This window comes from Ailuropoda melanoleuca, chromosome 11 (genome assembly GCF_002007445.2).
Source record: "Ailuropoda melanoleuca isolate Jingjing chromosome 11, ASM200744v2, whole genome shotgun sequence".
Taxonomy (NCBI): domain Eukaryota; kingdom Metazoa; phylum Chordata; class Mammalia; order Carnivora; family Ursidae; genus Ailuropoda; species Ailuropoda melanoleuca.
In genome coordinates this window covers 48,499,296-48,516,766 of record NC_048228.1, presented here as the reverse complement: position 1 = coordinate 48,516,766, position 17,471 = coordinate 48,499,296, and the positions used below count along the sequence as shown (strand labels likewise).

At 42.9% G+C, this 17,471-nt stretch overlaps 2 protein-coding genes across 5 annotated transcripts in view; one reads left to right on the top strand and one right to left on the bottom strand.

Annotated features, from left to right (window-relative positions):
• Positions 1 to 8,508: 8,508 nt before the first annotated feature.
• Positions 8,509 to 17,471, top strand: part of ANXA3 (annexin A3) — a 47,696-nt gene continuing 38,733 nt past the window's right edge. The window contains exons 1-2 of one of the 4 annotated variants that reach the window (XM_034671644.1): positions 8,509 to 8,625; positions 11,396 to 11,447. In XM_034671644.1, coding sequence (XP_034527535.1) covers positions 11,433 to 11,447 — 15 coding nt within the window. In that variant the 5' untranslated portion in view covers positions 8,509 to 8,625; positions 11,396 to 11,432. Of the gene's footprint in view, positions 8,626 to 8,868; positions 9,192 to 9,273; positions 9,371 to 11,395; positions 11,448 to 17,471 lie in introns of those variants that run through there. The other 3 variants (XM_034671645.1, XM_019794637.2, XM_019794644.2) reach the window with 3 other exon arrangements.
• Positions 14,791 to 16,898, bottom strand: LOC100474679 (60S ribosomal protein L28-like). Its single transcript, XM_034672014.1, has 2 exons — positions 16,818 to 16,898; positions 14,791 to 15,282 (listed from the first exon to the last, which is right to left on the bottom strand). The coding sequence occupies exons 1-2, from the start codon at positions 16,896 to 16,898 to the stop codon at positions 14,791 to 14,793; spliced, it is 573 nt and encodes a 190-aa protein (XP_034527905.1).

Sequence of the window (17,471 nt, the reverse complement as noted above, 5' to 3'; positions counted from 1 at the left end):
CGATTGCGTAATAGAGATTCTGGCCCCAAATGAGCCTGAGAGAACTCTAACTAGGAGCCTTTTAGAGTGGTGTCCTGAGAGTAGCTAGTAGCCCAGGACACTCTCAAGTAATACATCAGACACACCTGGCAATTGGAAGCAATAGACTCCTTTATGGCTTTTGCCCCATGCGGTCCTCGACAGCCCTATGAGATAGTTGTAGGTCATTGTCCTGGATAATTTTCTTTGAAAGTTCCACATGAAAACTAGGCTTTCAAGTCTTGGCCACAAGGCCTTCACGGGCACAAATTGGTGTTTAAAAATGGTCCAGGGTTCCTATAACTTAGATACAATGCTTGTCATGAAAAATGTGGTCACTTGATTAATACAATAAAATAGACCCACCCTACAACTCTCTCTAAAACAAAGAAACAAAAAAGCTAACCGTTTTACCTTTGGCTCATTTGGGTTTAAGGCTACCAAGTTCCAAAACCAGTTAGTTATGAAAGTTTACTAGAATCCCTCTCTCTGGGAGAACGTTCATAAATTGTTAAAAACCAGTTTCGAGTTGTTGCCCTTCAATATCCCTAACTATTGTTAGGGACTGGCCAAATGGAGACATTGATGGGAGAGAAGTTAAGGTGTGCCTATCTCCCCCCAACCCCACTCCCCACTGCCTTGCTCCCTGTGTGGTTCTGGTTGTTTTCCCCCTGAGCTACAGCCCCTCTTCCCCAGTCCAGTTCTCAGAAAGTTCTGACAACAGCATCCTTCCTTTGCCCTACAAGTGTAAAGGTAGTTAATGATTCCTAGTCCTAGAGTCTTCACCATCAGTGTGGATTCCTTTAACTTAACCCTACCTACACTCTGTAAATAGTCCCTTTTTATTTTTTTTAAGATTTTATTTATTTCAGAGAGAGAGAGATCATGGGGGTGGGGGGAGCAGAAGCAGAGGGAGAAGCAGACTCCCTCTGAGCAGGGAGCCTGATGAAGGGCTTGATCCCAGGACCCTAGGATCATGACCTGAGCCAAAATCAGATGCTTAACCAACTGAGCAGCCCAGGCACCCCTGTAAATAGTCCCTTTATAAAACTTTCTTCAGACCCTTGGAGTGTGCTATTTCTCTCCTGCCAGAACTCTTATATAGTCCTTAAATTCGGTTTGGCCATAGCTTTCAGATATATATCAAAGACAAACACTTGAACTCAGATCATGTCTTCATTTTAAATTTGCCTGTTGTTATCATCAGCGGCATGCTGATAAATGTTTCACACCAGCGTTTGGAGTCAGGAAAGGCCTGATTTGTAGCATTTGCTGGGTTTTCTGTTGTGTATGTCCCACCATAGCCGGTCAACCTACCACCACAGTTTCCCTCAACATGGAGTTGGGGAGAGATGCACAGGAACACGACTTTATAAGCATTTCTACTACCCAGATGTACTAGACATAAATAGCTTCAAGAGGATCGAGACTAGTAAAATGTAAAATAGGAAGTTTGGGTGTCTTTTTTTTTTAACATAGTTCATTTGATTGTGTTTATTTATTTATTTTTAAAATTTTTTTTTATTTATCTGACAGAGCACAAGCAGGGAGAGCAGCAGGCAGAGGGAGAAGGAGAAGCAGGCTCCCCGCCGAGCAGGGAACCCAATGTGGGGCTCAATCCCAGGACCCTGGGATCATGACCTGAGCCGAAGGCAGACGCTTAACGACTGAGACACCCAGTTGCCCCACGATTGTGTTTATTTAATATAATGTTTAATAATGGCTGTGTTTGTTTGGAAAAGTCCTAAAAAGGTAGCAATTCGCTTTTGCATGTTAAGCCAGCAGCAGCATACCACTGTAAGAGCAAACATTTAATATCTATAACCACTCAGTCAATTAAATCTGCTTTTATTAGTTTTTGCCTCCCATTCTAGCATGTATTTTAAATATACCTCAATAACTTTGATCTAAAATCTTATAGTTGATGCCCAAATTGTTCTGTTCAGAGAGGGACAAGGTGATATAGGAAAAATTAGCTTCTTCTAAAACTATAAAGTAGTTTTATGTATTCAGAATGGTGAAAATTTCATCAAATAATCTTCTCTGGGTTTTTTTTTTCCCTGAATGACTACGAACCTGGTTTCTGAGATCCTAATATTTATCATTATTATCATTCAACATTTCCTTCTGAGAAAATTCATCCTTTGAGGAAAAAAATATTAGCTTTATAATCATGCCATAGCATGATTCTAGTTTAAAAGATGGTAACTGGGTAGTTGTTACAATGAGGACAATTCAAAAAACGGTTAGAGTGTGTCTCGTTTTAAAGTTGCCATCCTGAAACCAAAGAAGTTAAACCCTGAACCTTTCTGAAACAATTCAGATAAATCCTTCATTACCACGACCTGTTGCTCATTTCCTTCTGGATGTAAATCCAGCCCTATTACTTCCTGGTTGTGCCGAACCGCAACCTGTTCACGTTCCCCAAGCCTTCTGAGCATGTCTCTATTTGCAAATAGAGCTAATTACACCGAATCGAAACTGGTTAGTAAGCATGAAATAAGACCATGTCTGCAAAGGCATTGCTCAATGTCTGGCATAAGTAATAGGTTCTCCGTAAACCCGCCGCCCGCCACTATGTTAATCCCAGAATTCTCCAGGATGAGGTGGTACTTAATAGTTTATCGTGGCAACGTCTGCATGGGAGGCAGGAGTTACAGTGCAGAATGGAAGGCAGAACACCATCACATCTCTCTTGGAAGAAAGCTCATCATCGCTTTAGATTTGTGAATCTGATGAGCTCCCCATGCTCAAGCTCCTTAAGCAGGGCTGTTTCTCTGTTCGTCCCAGTGCAGCTCCTCTTCCGTTTGAGGAAGGATGTCTTCTTAAACCAGTGGTCCTCAAGCTCTAGTCTGCATCCGAATCACCTGGAGGGCTTATTAAAGCCATAGGTCTGGGGTAGGTGTGAGGGAATTTGCACTTCTAATGGATTCCCATGTCCCAGCCCAGAGAACCACTGCTTGAGATCTTCCTGAGCCCCAGCAGTCCCTGTCTTGGTTAAAGGGCATCGCGTATTATCCTGCTGAAAGACTAGAAAAAATGTATTCTGACCATTTAAGTTGCTGTCGACAAGCCAAACCAAAAGTTTATAGGCATCTCAATGACAATTGATTAGTTCTAATCTTTTTCTTCAAGTTAATATTTTCACTAAAACTTTCCTCAGGACAATAGCAATGGCAGTGAGGCAACCTTATGCTGTGATTGAGAAATACCGGGCACACTGATTTCAAATGAAAAATCAAGTACGGAATTCTTTCAAATGATAATGTTAAAATCATTCAGATTGCATTGCCTACTTCCCTGACTGTCCCGAACTTTTTGTTTCCCTTTTATTCTAAAGCCACAAGTCCTTTCCTGAGAATTTAGCATTATATATAACAAATTATAAAGCATCTTGAATTACTGATTTTAGCTTGCCAGGAGTTGGTCTTGACCTCAGTCAGATTATAAACTCATTGATATCTGAACTATGTTTCATTTTTTCCTTTCAATCTTCCATAACACCTAACAGGTACTGTTATGCCTTACAGGTAGTATGCAGTCAATAAATATTTACCAATGAATTTGAATTAAAATAAACCCACACCACTGTTTTGATCAAAAGGCAATAAATTGAGAAAAGCAAGATACAAAACTATAAAAATATACTGCCTTTGTGTAATAAAGGGAGGAAATATGAATGTATATTTGCTTTGCTTGATTTTACTTAGAGAAACAATGAAAGAATGTCCAAGAAAGTAAAGAAAGTACTTACCTGAAGGGGGCAGCAGTGAGTGGAAGGAATGAGGTTGGGGGGAACGGTGGGGGGTGGGGGTTAAGAGCCAAGACTTTGATGGACCTCTTTTTAGAATTTAAAAAAAAAAAATTTTAACCATGTAACCATCTTAAGAAAGTTTTATTAACTGAGGGAGTTCAACTATTCCTTTTCTCTCTTAAGTTTTCTTAGCAATGACCAGATTTATTCAATTACTGTTTGGCTCTGATAGGAGGATCTAACTCCACTGCTTGGAGGGTAGAAGCGAAGGGCACCCAGTGGAGGTCATGCCCACAGGAGTGCTGAATTTGTTTCCTACTGCTGCTGTAGCAGATTACCCCCAGTTTAGTGGCTTAAAATGACACGAATGTATTATCTTACAGTTCTAGAGGTCAAAAGTCCAAAATGGGTCTCACAAGACTAAAATCACAGTGTTGGCGGGCTGCATCCCATCTGGAGGCTTCAAGGGAGAATCCATTTCCTGGCCTCGCCCAGTTTCTAGAGGCCCTGCACTCCTTGGATCATCACTCCCTTCTCTCTTCAAAGCCAGCAATGACCAGTTGATCCTTTCTCCCTGAGTCAACTCTCTGCTCAGCCTCTGCTTCCCTCTTCCCCATATAAGGACCCTTGTGATTATACTTGGCCTACCTAGATATTCCAGGATAATCTCTTTATATTAAGGTCCGCTGATTAGCAAGCTTAATTCCATCTACAACCACAGTTCTCCCTTGCCGTGTAACATAACATATTTAAAGCTTCCAGGGATTATTTTGGGCCATTATTTTGCCTACCATACAGGTCCATCATAATTTGGTGCAGAATTTTGAATCACAGAAGTCGGAATGCCCAAACCATTTGCCCCTCTCCTGCTGTTGCATGTCAACCAACTGTTTGCACACGGGTCTCTTTTGTTGAATGATTTCCTTCCAGAAATGGGAGGGACCCATAAAAGGCAATTAATCTATATTTCTTTCCCTGTCTACTAAGCCAACAAGGGGTCATAAATAATGGCAGTTTCTGTTGTTAGAGAATGTGACTGTAACTCTGGAGCTTTTGAACATAAAAGAATGGTTTCACCTAGATTACCTGCTAGCCCTTTCTCCTCCCCCTCATTCTCATGGAAGCCCCTTGGGTCAGCCTCTTGGCATTATGTATAGATTTATCATTGTCATGATTAAGATAAGCTTTGGAGCAGGTTGACTGGGTTTGAATCTGAAGTGCATGATTTACTGGCTATGTGATCTTGGCCCAGGATCTTACAATGTACAGTTTATGCAGCTCTTAGAAATGATGCATACTAGGACCTACCTCATTTGGTTGAGGTGAAAATTAAATAAGATGATGTGTACAATACATTGAGAACAGCACCTGGCATATAGCTGGTGCTTAAAAAAAGTGAGCTAAATTGCTGATTATTTTGGTGTTTCAAAGACCAAAATAATATTTGCTGGTTTATTGGTTGAGCTCATTTTCCTCTGAAGGTCTTATTTCCACGGCTGACATTCTCCTGGGATGTTGAGACCTTCAATATTCCTACCTGTGCCCAGACCTAAATATTGGATGTAGGAGTCTTTCTAGTTGTCCTTGTTCCATTTGATAATGTTTGGACATGTTGGGAGTTCCCAACCTCTCCTCAACACCTCTCTGTATCTTGCTAAGGTGAGTTAGTTATGGTTCAGAATTATCCCCTGCCCACCCACCCATCCCACTCAATGGGATTGGCCAATAGGATATTAGAAGTCATGGTGCAAGCAAGGGCCTGAGAAGTGCCTGTGCAGTTGAGTGTGCCCTCTTGCACTCCGACACACCAGAACAATCTCCTCCAGGTAGCTGTTGCCCTTTTAGCCTGGACTCAGAATGAACACATGAAGCAGAGCCACCCCAGCCATCCCGCTGATCGGAGGGAATAAAAGCCTTCTTTTAAGCTCCCAAATTTCAGGATGGTTTGTTATACAGCATTATGGTGGCAGTAGGTGATACATTTGACCATCCTCTCAAAATTTTTCACAATATTGTCCCATTTAAAAACTCTTTGAAGTCACCTAATCTGCAAACCTATTAATACCTTCCCCTAGTAACCACCTGCTCCCTGTACCAAGCATTCAGTGTTTTCTCTTTTTTCTTTCCTCACTTTATTTTCAAGTGATAATGTCATCAACCCACATGAACAAGAAACTATGTACAATCATGTTCACTGAAGAATTATTCATAGTAGAAAAATATTGAAAACAATGAAACAATGTAATGTCCATCATCAGAAGAATGATGAACCATGATGTAGTCATAAAATGAAATACAATGCAGCAGTTAAAGTGACTGTAGCTACTAGAGTAGCTAGAATTGAACAGAAAGAGGTAGTGAAAGAATATACAACATGATATCATTATATTTAAAGTCTAAAAACCTGCTAAAAGTGTTATGTAATACTTATGGCTGTATCGATATTTTGAAACAAGTGTAATTACATGCACAAAAATAATAGCACTGAGTTTATTGTTGGGTTTTCTCTGGAGGAAGTGGGGACAAATGGATCCGAAAGAGCACAAAAGGAACATCAATTGTTATCATTTACCTTTAAAATATCTTGAAAACATTCTAATGAATACAACATAATGTTTAAGCTTTGATAAAGCTGGGTGATGAGTACACGGGTAGTCAATATATTTATAATATCATTTATTCATGTTGGTATCTTTAAAATATTTCACAATTAAAAATTTTATGTAGTAACTTTTTAAGATGAGACTGTGGGAGTTGTTGTAAGCTGCTTGCTATGGTCTGAATGTTTGTGTCCCCCCAAAATTAATATGTCAAAATCCTACCCCCCAAACAATGGTATTCGGAGGTGGGCTCTTTGGGGTGATCAGATCAGGAGGACAGAGCTGTCATGAATGGAATTTGTGCCCTTATGAAAGAGGCCCCAGCGAGCTCTTGTGCCCTTGAGGCCGTGTGAGGCACAGCAAGAAGACAACTGTCTTCGAACTAGGAAGGGGGCCCTCACCAGACATGAAACCTGCTGGAGCCTTGATCTTGGACTTCCCAGCTCCAGAACTGTGAGAAGTAAGTGTTTGTTGTTTATACACCCCCCAGTCTCTAGGAGCCTGTTATAGCGGCCTGAATGGACTAAGACACTGGTCTTCTCCACTGTTCCTGTGTCAGGTTTTTCCCAGCCCTCTTGGTTGTTGTCCAACTGGGCCTCTTGAACAAATCCTAGAATTGGCTCCACGCTAGAGCGGCACCTGCTTCTCTCTGGGAAGGGGTGCCTGTTCCATCCTGACCTCCAACCTTTGCTTTTGTCCTCAGGCCTTTGTTGTGGAGTCCTTCGTGTTCAACTGCACTTCATTAATGTGAAAGACAAGACAAAGGACGGACAGTGGAATCCTATTTGCAACAGCCCAAACCACAATTGCCCCAATTCCACCTCTAACTAACTGTCACTTTTGATTCCTTGTTTATGGAAACTAAAGTTAGCATAACTAACTTTTTAGAGGATGAATTAGAGCTGTCTGCCAGTCTCCCTCAAACACTTTCAGTACTTCCTTACTTCTGCTGAATTATGCCCCAATACCTGAAGTGTGTCATTCAAGATCCAGCCCTGCTCTGAGGAAAGGTACATAAGGGCTGGGGCCAGTGCTGAGTCCCAGTTATGACACTTTTTACTCAAGCGGCTTTGGATAAATTGACCTTTCTAAGCTGTTTCCTCTGCTGCAAATTCTGAGAAAAATAGCACCTCCTAGAGTTGCCTTGAAGATAAAAGAGGGAATGCAGTCAGGTACTGAGTCCAATGCCTGATACCCAATAAATGGTAGCTTCTATCGTTCTCTACTACATCCTTCAACACACACAATTCCCTCAATACAACCAGGGCTTTGGTTTTTAGCCTCCTTCATTCGTTTTATCGTTCCAGGTGCCTAGAATGCCCTTGCACCCTATTATCTCCCCCAAGTCTGTGGTTCGAATCCTCACACTAGGCAGCCAATACACTCAGCAGAGGAACAGCAAAACTACCTGGGTTCAAAAACCTAGTTCTGCCATTTCCTCCGTGTGTGACTTTGCTGAAGTTACTTAATCTCTCTGTCCAGGTTTCCTCATTTATAAAGTCTGGATAATCACAGTACAGATACCCCCCGGCTTCCCAAAGTGCCTGTTAGGCTTCTTCACTGTGACCAAATACCTACATTATGAGTACCTGTTTCTGCTAGCTGAAAGAAGAAAGGAAAAAAGGCAAAATCGAATACAGTCCTGAGCGTTTGTTCAGCAGCAGGCATTCATTATAGGGGAGCAGACACCCCGAGCCAGTGCCCCCCACCAGCTCCTTCCCCCGGGTCGCACTGAGCACCTCAGCATCAAGTCACCAGAGCTTGAGAACTGGATCTCTGAGCCCGTGTCGTATTTTGATTTATTTTTGCGTCTGTTGGCAACGTGTGTCTAAGGTATCAGAAAAGCCTAAGAGAGGGTATTTTGGGGGGGGATCTGGGAATGCCCAAAAGGTTTTTCCATATAAATGCATGGTGATCGTTTCTTCACTTCACGCCGTTTCAGCTTAGGAAAGGTTTCACAGGAACTCTACTTTCAGATACTGAGAAACCTCTTACCTCAGAGGGCTGCGCCAAGATTTAAATCAGGGCACACTCGTAAGGAGTTTAGAACTGTGCCTGGCACAAAGTAAATGTTCCATAGGTGGCATGAGCTGGCGCCGGTGTTAGCTGTTCGCCCTCTGTTCCAGGCTTCCAGGCGAGGGAGCAGGGACGCAGTCCTCTTTGAATCCACAAGGCCTTGAAGAAAATAAGCCCTGCAGTAGATCTGGAGAACTTGCCGCAAGCGCAGCAGAAGTGTAAACCGAGGGAATAGGGGTCAGTAGGAGGATGGCGGGAGACGAGGGTGGGAAAGCTTGGACACCCCGGAAAGCGGAGGGCTGCGGCGCGAGGGTGCAGCCCTGCAGCCCCAGCGGCGGAGGGGCGCGGCTTGCCTTTCCCGGGGCCTCGGNGGGGGGGGGGGGGGGGGGGGCACGGGGCCCACTTCCCCGGGAGCGCGGCCCACGCCGCAGACGCGCGGGCGGCGGGGGAGCAGGGCCTGAGGGGCTTCAGCGGCAGAGGGTCCACGTCCCGCATTGCAGAACGGAGGAAACCGAGGCCCAGAGGAGCAAACAGGGTGCGGCCCTGGGAGGGTCACCCAGCTCCGGTGAGGGCGGGGCGCAAACTGACACCCAGCTGTCCGGCCCCGAGACCCTTCACTTTCAAGGAGCCGGCTGGCCATCTCAGCCTCCCCAGTCCTAAACGTCTTGCGGACAGAAGAAGAGCAAGGAGTCAGAACTGTTCTTTGGGTCCCTGGGGAACCAGGAGAGGCTGGCTCAAGCTCTGAGCTCCGTTCTGAGCACGTGGAACCCCACCCATCCTTGTGAGCATTTGCTCCTCTTAAGGTAGACCATTTATTTTACTTCATTTAATTTTTTTTAGGTGGTAGAAGAAAACCGTATTTAGATATTGAGCGTTGGGAATCAGAAGTTTGCTTTTCCTTGAGAAGACTCACCTTTTCTTTGATTGCAACAGAGTCGCAGCCACTACTCATGATTCATCCCGCTGGCATTTGAGTCAGCAGGTGGGGAATCTGAGTGCTTGATTGCAAATGACCGTGTATAGGAGTTTGTGAGGGGTCCCCGGAGGCTCCGGGTGGCTGGAGGCCCCTCTGGCTGCTGATAAGGAGTCACACTGCTGGACAGAAATTCTTCCCCAGGATTTGTGTTCTGCACACACAGCAAGACTCTGCCCTTGGGGAGAGCTACATTTACAGCTTGTTTTATCAACATCATAAAAAAAAATGTAACTCATTAAAACATTGTTCTCCAAAGATATCCCCACTGGCTTCAGGAAGGCAGAAAACCTCAGACTGACGAGAAAGGGAGTTTAAAGATGTAAAGACACCCAGGATCTTGTTCTCAGAGCTGTGGTGATTGTGTAGGGCCATCTGTTGAGAAATAGGGATGAAAGGAAATGATGTAGATGCTCGAATCCCTTTCTGAAAGGATGTTCAGATTCTGTTGTTAGGTCATTTGGCCCCCACTGTGGAGTGATTTCTTCTTAAAATGGGTGGACTCTGGGGAGGGTGTGTGCTATGGTGAGCGCTGGGACTTGTGTAAGACTGATGAATCACAGACCTGTACCCCTGAAACAAAGAATACATTATATGTTAATAAAACTTTTTTTAAATTAATAATAATTGTTAATAATTTACAAATTATCCTGGATCAACACACATTGAGCATCGGCTGTGACAATGTGCGGGGCAGGCACTGGGGTAAGGCGGAGCATGGGAGTTAACTTCCTATATTTGCAGGGAGTTAACTTCCTATATTTGCAGTGTGACTGTCCAGATTCCGTAGCGGGGGACACCTACTTGCTGTGTGGCTAGAACATTATTGAACCTTTTCTGTGCCCCAGCTTCTTTATATGTAAAGTGGAGATGTTCTTAATGACACCTAGCTCCCTAGATTATTGTGGGACTTATATTAAATCATTCATTCATTCAGTATTTCTTTAGTGCCTTCTATCTCCCAATGAACAAATATGACAGAAAGCCTTGTGGAATTAACCTTCTAGTGTTTTTTATATGACCTGGCACATAGTAAGGACTCAAAATCCTAGCTGATACTATTATAGATATGATTTCAATCCCCTCCAGCCGCAGCCTTCCTCTTCCCTTTATATGGATGAGGAAACCGAAGCTCAGGGAAACTGAACTTTCAGAGGCAAAACCAGAACTGGTGACACCTTATCCACTGTGTATCTAGAGGGATGTAGTGTTAGACCTGGTGACCAGAAAGCCCCTGCCCCAGGCTCCAGAGGGCCGGAGAAAATCAAGCTAAGTATTTCCAGGGAATGCTGGTGTCATTTCCTACTGAACTTTGTTCTGGGGCTTTTGTTGAATTTTTAGAATATTTGTTCCTAGGATTGGTGGGAGCGACTTGCATTTCTAAATCAACTCTGGAGATATGCCAGCATGTTTGAATAATGTCTACATATGAAAAGTGCCTGGGTTCCCAATAGGGCTCCACCAAAGAACTGCCCTTTTCACCTCTGGGCCCTACCAGGAACCTGACTGCCTCCTCAAAGAGTAGGCATGTCTGTTTATAACAGGCTGTAGGCTTAGAACCTTGTAAAATGTAAATGGGGATATCAATCAAACACGAAGATTCCAATTGAAGCCAGCTAAAATTTGTTTGAGGATGGGATCCAGAGAGACAATTCCTGTTTCTGTTGTTGTTTCCTAGGATGGCATCTATCCTGGTTAAAAGAACTCAGTAATCAATATAGTTCTATTGGATTTTTAAATGAGTCAACAATTTATTTTCCAAGAAACATATTTGTAAGCCCCTTAAGCATGGAGATTTTTCTCTCTGTTTTGACCCCTTCCCAGGTCCAGCACGGTCCCTTGTACATAGTGGGTGCTCGTAAATGTTTGTTGAGCAAATAGGGTACTTGATGCTGGAGACACATCGCCTTACTAAGATGGTTTCTCTTTGAATGTTGACTTCTATTTTCTGCATTAAAGATTAGGGTTATTCGGAGATTATGGTATTCTGAATCCCAGATTTATTCTGTTCAGTAATTTTTTTTCTTTTAATAGGTTTGTGTGATCTCAATTCAAGCAAAGGTGGGATATCATGGCTTCTCTCTGGGTAAGTAAAACTCAAGCCTTCACAAGACAGTAACTTATCTGAGTCAAATCAAAATACAAAAAGTTAAAATATTAAGAAAAATCTCTTGAAAGTTGATAAAAGGTTCATTTGAAAATATAACATGCCAAGAAAGCGAGGGGATGTCTAAAAATAATAAAATATAAACGTGTATTGTAGAGGTACCTAGTTAAAATAATCTGCGATGACCCCAAAGTAGAGGTCAACAACAGAGTGAATTTAGTGTGTGATTTGGGAGTTTGCTACATGATACGGATAACATTTCATATCAGGAAAAGATGGCTTATTCAACAAATAACATTAGGAAAATTTCTAGCCATTTGGGAAAAAAGTAAATCTGTATTCCGTCCCCCTTCTTACATTAAAATGCATTTCAGAGGGATAAAATACTGAAATGAAAGAGAAAAAATATGGGTGAATGTCAAAAATAATCATGGAGTAGGGACGGCAGCTACAACTGTGACACAAACCAAAAGCCTAAAAGAAAGATATTGATCTACTTAACTGCATATAAACTTATGATTTATGACTGCAAATAACACTATTAGTAGAGTCAGAAGTCAACCCACAGGGCGAAAATATTTGGAGCACATCAGACAAAGACATATTTTCTTAACATAAAAATTACTTGAATAATCAATTAAAAAAAAAGACTTGATGGAAAAATTTGTCAGAGACATGAGTAGGACATGAAAAGAATTATAAATGTCCTACAAACATGAAAAGATTCTCTCTCTCACTAGGAAATAAAGAAATGTAAATAACACAATGAGTAGCTATTTCTACCTAAGAATTGGTCTAGGTCAAAAACACGTATAGTAAGACCAGTATTGCAGAGTCTGGGCAAGACAGGTACCCTCATACTCTGATCATGGGAGACTAACCCTGGCACCCTTTTGGCTGGCATTTTGGTGTATCTATCAATGTTTAAGTGCACACCCCCTTAGCCAGTTACTCCACTTGGGGGTACTTATCTTATCCATACACTTGCATAAGGCTGAAAAAATATAGGCCTAAAGACATTCATTTGTATTAATGAAAATATACAGACAGCATAAATGGCCACCCATGGTGTATAAAATTATTAAATTACTCATTTGAAACCTACAGCCATTTTTCAAAGATATATTTATTTATTTGAAGAGGGGGGCTGAGGGAGAGGGAGAGAGAGTCCCGAGTATTCTCTGTCGTGAGCACGGAGCCCAGCGCCGGGCTAGATCTCACGACCCTGAGATCACAAGCTGAGCTGAAACCGAGAGTCGGGTGCTCAACCAACTGAGCCACCCCGGTGCCCCTAGCTTACAGACATTTTTATGTGATTGTTAAAAAGAATGGGGAAAAGGTGGTCAGTTCTCTATACATAAGAAAATGTCCAAAGATATGTTAATCAATAAAAAATCAAGTTACAGAATAGTATGTACAGAATGATTCTGTTTACTTTTTTAATTTTTTAAAGATTTTTATTTATTCCTGTGAGAGAGAGCATGAGCAAGGAGGGGCAGAGGGAGAGGGAGAAGCAGACTCCCCGCTGAGCAGGGAACCCCATGTGGGACTCAGTCCCAAGACCCGGGGATCACGCCCTGAGCCAAAGGCAGACACTTAACTGACTGAGCCACACAGGTGCCCCAAGATTCTGTTTAAAAGATGTAAAAAGAGGGGCGCCTGGGTGGCACAGCGGTTAAGCGTCTGCCTTTGGCTCAGGGCGTGATCCTGGCGTTGTGGGATCGAGCCCCACATCAGGCTCCTCTGCTGTGAGCCTGCTTCTTCCTCTCCCACTCCCCCTGCTTGTGCTCCCTCTCTCGCTGGCTGTCTCTATCTCTGTCAAATAAATAAACAAAATCTTAAAAAAAAAAAAGATGTAAAAAGAAGAGAAAAAATATATACATAAAGACTATATTACATGACAACTTTCCAGAAAGGCAGAACTGTGAGGAAGGCCCCATTTATTTTTCAGTGCATCACCTTCTGCTCTAATTTTTTTGTTTATGATGAACATACATTATATTTCTTAAGTGAGGGACAGAAAACCTTGAAGAATAGCTTGTATGGAGATATATCAGCCTGAGATATGGGTGGTGTGGTGGGTGGTGTGTTGCTGGGAGGTGTGCTGCTGCGAGGTTTGCTTGGCCCCAGGTTATCCTCTTACCACTGGCCAGGAGGCCAAGCTGTCCTCTTTCCAGGTCTAAAATTCCCACTGCTATTATGGATACTTAGTAGCATCAGATGGGGGGAGGAACGTATCTCTCCAAAATACTGGTGTTAAAAAAAAAAAGTCTCCTCTAGTCCTTGTTCATTAGTAAACCGCCATGGGATTAACTGGTCAGGCTCTCCAATTAGTTGGTCAGCTGACACCTTCAAAGTTGTTAGTCTCTTACTGTGCCTAGTTTATGAAGTAAACTTTATCGTAGCTGTGCATGTTTAGGGGAAAAACATGGTGTATATAGGATTTAGTACTATCTGCAGTTTCAGTGGGGGTCTTGGAATGCACCCCCACTAGATGGGGGCAGGGCTACTGTGTAGACATACCAAGGAGTATTATTCAACCTTAAAAGGGAAGAGAATTCTGATTCATGCTACAACATGAATGAACCTTGAGAACATTATGCTAAGTGAAATAAACCAGTAATAAAAAGACAAAATACTATGACTCCATTTATATGAGGCATCGAAAATAGTCAAATTCATAGAGACCGAAAACAGAGTTGTGGTTGCGGGCTGAAGGGGATTTGTTGCTTACTGGGTATAGAATTTCAGTTCTGCACAGTGAAAAAGTTCTGGAGGCCTGTTTCACAATAATGTGAATATTCTCACCACGACTGAACTGTACACTTAAAAATAGTTGATGTGGTAAACTTTATGTTACGCTTTTTTTTTTACCACAATAATAAAAAAAAAAAAACCCTGAGATTTCTGTAAATATTCTTATCACTCAGTTTCATCTGTTCTCTTTTTCCCTCTTACACACAAAAGCACATACACACCTGAACACAAATAAGCAATCAAGTCCACGCTTTTCCCCAAAACTATTGTGGTTACTAGTGGACGATGAGTTTGTTGGAGTGATATGATCAAGAGAGAAGACTCTGGTCGCTATTTTAGGACATTGCTGTTGCAGATGAAACAATAGCTGGTTTCCCAGGTCTTTAGATTCTAGGTGTGTGGTGACCCTCCCATTGTTTCGGATGAGTCAACAATCTGTGTTGCATGACTATTTCCTTTGTTTGGAAATGTTGCCTGTCTCTGTTCTCCTACTTAACCCCTGATGAAAAGGCCTGATACCTTATCACTTTGGGCTCTTTGGACCCAGGGTCTCTTTAGGTTGCTTTTAGGTCCGTAGCAAGTGCTCAGGCAACCTACAAATTAAATGTCTTGGGAATATGACGTGTGTGTGGTTGATATCTTTATTGCTTTGGAAGTGGCGGGCAGGTGTCCAGGAGCTCTCGGTGGGGCGGGCCCACTGCCTCTTCTCCATCACAGGCTTCTGGTTGAGCAGGATGGCGGGGGCTCTGAGAATGGCAGTCATGTGGAGATCTGGGCCGTACTTGTACTCGAGGATGGTGTACCTGATGCTGTTGAGGGGGCCCTGGGCATTCTTGTTCATGGTGGTCTGCACGTAGGAGGTGGCAAGTTTTCTGTGGCCGGATCTCCGCTTCATGGCCGCCACTACATCTTTGCCATGGGCCGTGGGCTCCACGCCCACAGTCGTACACTGAACCCGAGCCTGCAGGTTACTGGGCTCGGTGCTGTATGTCCGCTTGTTCCTCTTGATCGGGAAGCTGGAACAGTCCTGGAGGGCCATCCACTGCAGGTGCACGGGCTAGCGGCAGCTCCTCTCACTACCGCAGCTGGAGACAGAAAGAGCAGGACCCTGACTTTTTATTAAGATACCATAACAATATCTTTCCGATGTGTGCCTTCTCCACAGCTGGCTTCCTCAAGCAGATATTCTGGGCTCTTTGCTCCTTGGTCAGTTCCTAACTTCCTTTGAGCATTTGTTTGAATCCTCAGGTTAGTATTTGTATTATCCTCCTAAAATTTTTCTAAACTCCTAATCACCGTAATCACTATGAATTGTTATAACGTCCTAACTTGCTATACATTTTCCCTTCCCCACTCCAAACTCGACTTTATAAATGAGGAAGGGGAATAGAGAGCCACTCTGGAACCAAGGGATAAAAGACATTTTACAAAAATGTAACATCACATGAATAGGATGCCTGCAAACTTTGCCTCGAAGGAGTTCATCAAAAGGGTAGTGGAGCAATTAAAGCAGCAAGTTCCAGCTGTATTGGGCTCTCCTGGGAGCAGAAGGAAGACGGTCCAGCCACAGTCCCAGGTCTTCTTTTCGTACCTCTCTAATTGGTTAAAAGGCAGGCTCTTAAACATGACCTGGAGCAAGTCACTTGTCTCCTGCTGTCTGTGCTACCTCGCCTGTGGAGCAGGTAGAACAGTAGGACCAGCATCATTTAGTGCTTGTGAGAATTATCGCAGTTCATGTAAAATGCATTGGCAGTGCCTGGCATGTGGTGAGCAGTCAGTGAATGTTAGTTGTAATCATTATCATTTCAATATGCTATTTTTTAAAAAACATATTCCTTGCTATTTATTATCCCTGCAACTGCTTTAGTAAAGGAGTTTCTGCCTGTCTCCTGGGCCTGATTTTATTACAAATCAACAGCATCCTCCTCCCCATTGGAATGATTGTCTCTGAGCCATCTGAAAACAGATAGATTTTCCCCAAATAGATTCTTTCTGACCACTCCTATTTGTAGTATTTTTTTAGAACAATTTCAGGTTCATAGCAAAATTGAAGCAAAGGTACGGAGATTTGCTATATACTCCCTACCCAGACACATGCATAGGGCCCCCCATTATCAGCATCCCCCACCAGGGTGGTACATTTCTTACAACTGATGGACCCACACTAACTCCTCATAATCACCAGCCACAGTTTCCCTTACAGTTCACTCTTGGCTTTGTACATTCTGTGGTTTGGATATTTATATGTATTTAAAGACATAGAGTACTCTGTTCCCACTCCAAGTGGGTACACTGCAGTACAATTCTGACATGAACTACCTGGAGTTAAACTCTACAGGTTGAAGAACTCGGCCCTCACTTCCGACATCAGCTGCAAGTCTCACAGCCGCCTGCTCTTCCAACGCATACGGTTGGGGATTTCCATGACCCTCTTGCGTTCAGTAATTGTCCAGAACAACTCACAGAATTCACTGTACCCATAAATACAGTTTTATTATAAAGCCTACCTACACATAAAGCAAGTTCTGGAAAGGCCCTGTCCCCATGGAGTCAGGACAGATCACCCTTCCTGCGCATCGTGTGTCCACCAACCAGGGAGCTCCTCCGAACCTCTATCCAGAGTTTGTCCTGAGATTCCATTACATAGGTGTGATTGATTAAACCACTGGCCATGGGACCGAACTTAATCTCCAGTCTCCTTCCTCTCCCAAACTGCCAATCATCCCCATCCTATACCTATCTAGAGGTCCACCTTGAGTCACCTCGATAGGATAACAAAGACATTCCTATCAGGAAATTCCAATGGTGTTGATGCCCTCTGCCAGGAACCCAGGACAAAGACTAGAGATGTGATTTATCGTACCATACATATGTAACTCATGTTGAGGCTGCACAGAATTTCTGAAATATCATATTCCTTTATTCCTTTTCTAAAATTATATTAACACTCAGGCACTAGTTACCTTGTGCTGGTCAGAACCTCTGCTTGGATGTTCCTATCTTAAATAATAAGTAACACTGGGGAAAATGAGTAATGCTTTGTAATAAATACAGATTAGCAGATAGAATCACTTAAATCCTGGGGTCTGTGGAGGAGAAATGCTTAAAGGGATTCTTGACAGTGGAAAGGTTGGGAAAGGCTTATCTAGGGTGGAAACTTGCTAATAGGAAAAATTAATCCTTGAAAATGTGTTCTTGTTGAGAAGGAGAGCACAACTCTCCTTCCCCACCTGACCCTTCCTCTCT

Bases quoted from the DNA above. Each gene is read 5' to 3' on its own strand.
- LOC100474679 (XM_034672014.1), bottom strand. From the start codon at position 16,898: ATGGCCAGTGGTTTAATCAATCACACCTATGTAATGGAATCTCAGGAC. The intron at 15,283-16,817 runs GTTGGTGGACAC...AGCTGCCGCTAG, and splicing joins AGGTTCGGAGGAGCTCCCTG to CCCGTGCACCTGCAGTGGAT.